Genomic DNA, 662 nt, shown 5'->3' on the forward strand with positions numbered 1-662 from the left:
ATATAAGTATAGGTGCATTATTCATCGTCACATAATTATCGAAATTTCCGCGACAGATCTACAGAGACAGAGCAAGGTTCTTAATTACCCCAAGCATCGGGTAACAGCTGCCTGGCCTCGGTGGTCCTCATTCCTTGGAAGAACGAGCCTCTGTGTATCGCGCGAAAATGGTTCATGTACCGCATCCTGTTGATATTCTCCGCGACGATCGTCAGGCCGGTGCTCTGCGTCAAACCCAGGCCGGTGGACGACCTTAGGTTTCCGGTGGACAAGAAGCTCTCCATTTGAGACTCGATGCTGCTCCCGAATTTACAGCAGTTCAGCATCTCCTCTGCAACACGAGAGTAACACCAAGGAAAAGATCAATCGTCCACTTTAGTCTAATCTCGTTAGACAAAGTTATAGGTTAAAGATACCTACGTATGGATAAGATGTACCTATTGCCGGCACTTTTGGCACGTTTGAGAATGGAGACTTTTAGCGACGTCAGCCACGACACCAGTTTCTCCTTGATAACTTGCAGGTACAAGTGGCCGCCCAGCAAACACTCCTGCATCATCACGCCGTTCGCACCCTCGATGGCGCATTTGTTGTTGGCGAGAGCGAACAGCTTTTTCGTCATGAACACAAGCAAGTGAAACTTGTCAATCGGCTCGTCCAGG

General features: G+C 48.8%; 1 protein-coding gene across 1 annotated transcript; it reads right to left on the reverse strand.

Moving 5' to 3' along the window:
- Positions 1-88: 88 nt before the first annotated feature.
- On the reverse strand, positions 89-656 carry LOC106751494 (DNA-directed RNA polymerase I subunit RPA2-like; the record flags this gene model as incomplete). Its single annotated transcript, XM_014632391.1, has 2 exons — positions 421-656; positions 89-331 (listed from the first exon to the last, which is right to left on the reverse strand). Coding segments are annotated over exons 1-2 (445 nt in total), but the record flags the coding sequence as incomplete, so codon positions are not given.
- Between the last annotated feature and the right edge of the window lie 6 nt (positions 657-662).

Source organism: Dinoponera quadriceps, unplaced genomic scaffold (assembly GCF_001313825.1).
Source record: "Dinoponera quadriceps isolate SergipeBrazil2010 unplaced genomic scaffold, ASM131382v1 C3870333, whole genome shotgun sequence".
NCBI classification, from domain to species: Eukaryota; Metazoa; Arthropoda; class Insecta; order Hymenoptera; family Formicidae; genus Dinoponera; species Dinoponera quadriceps.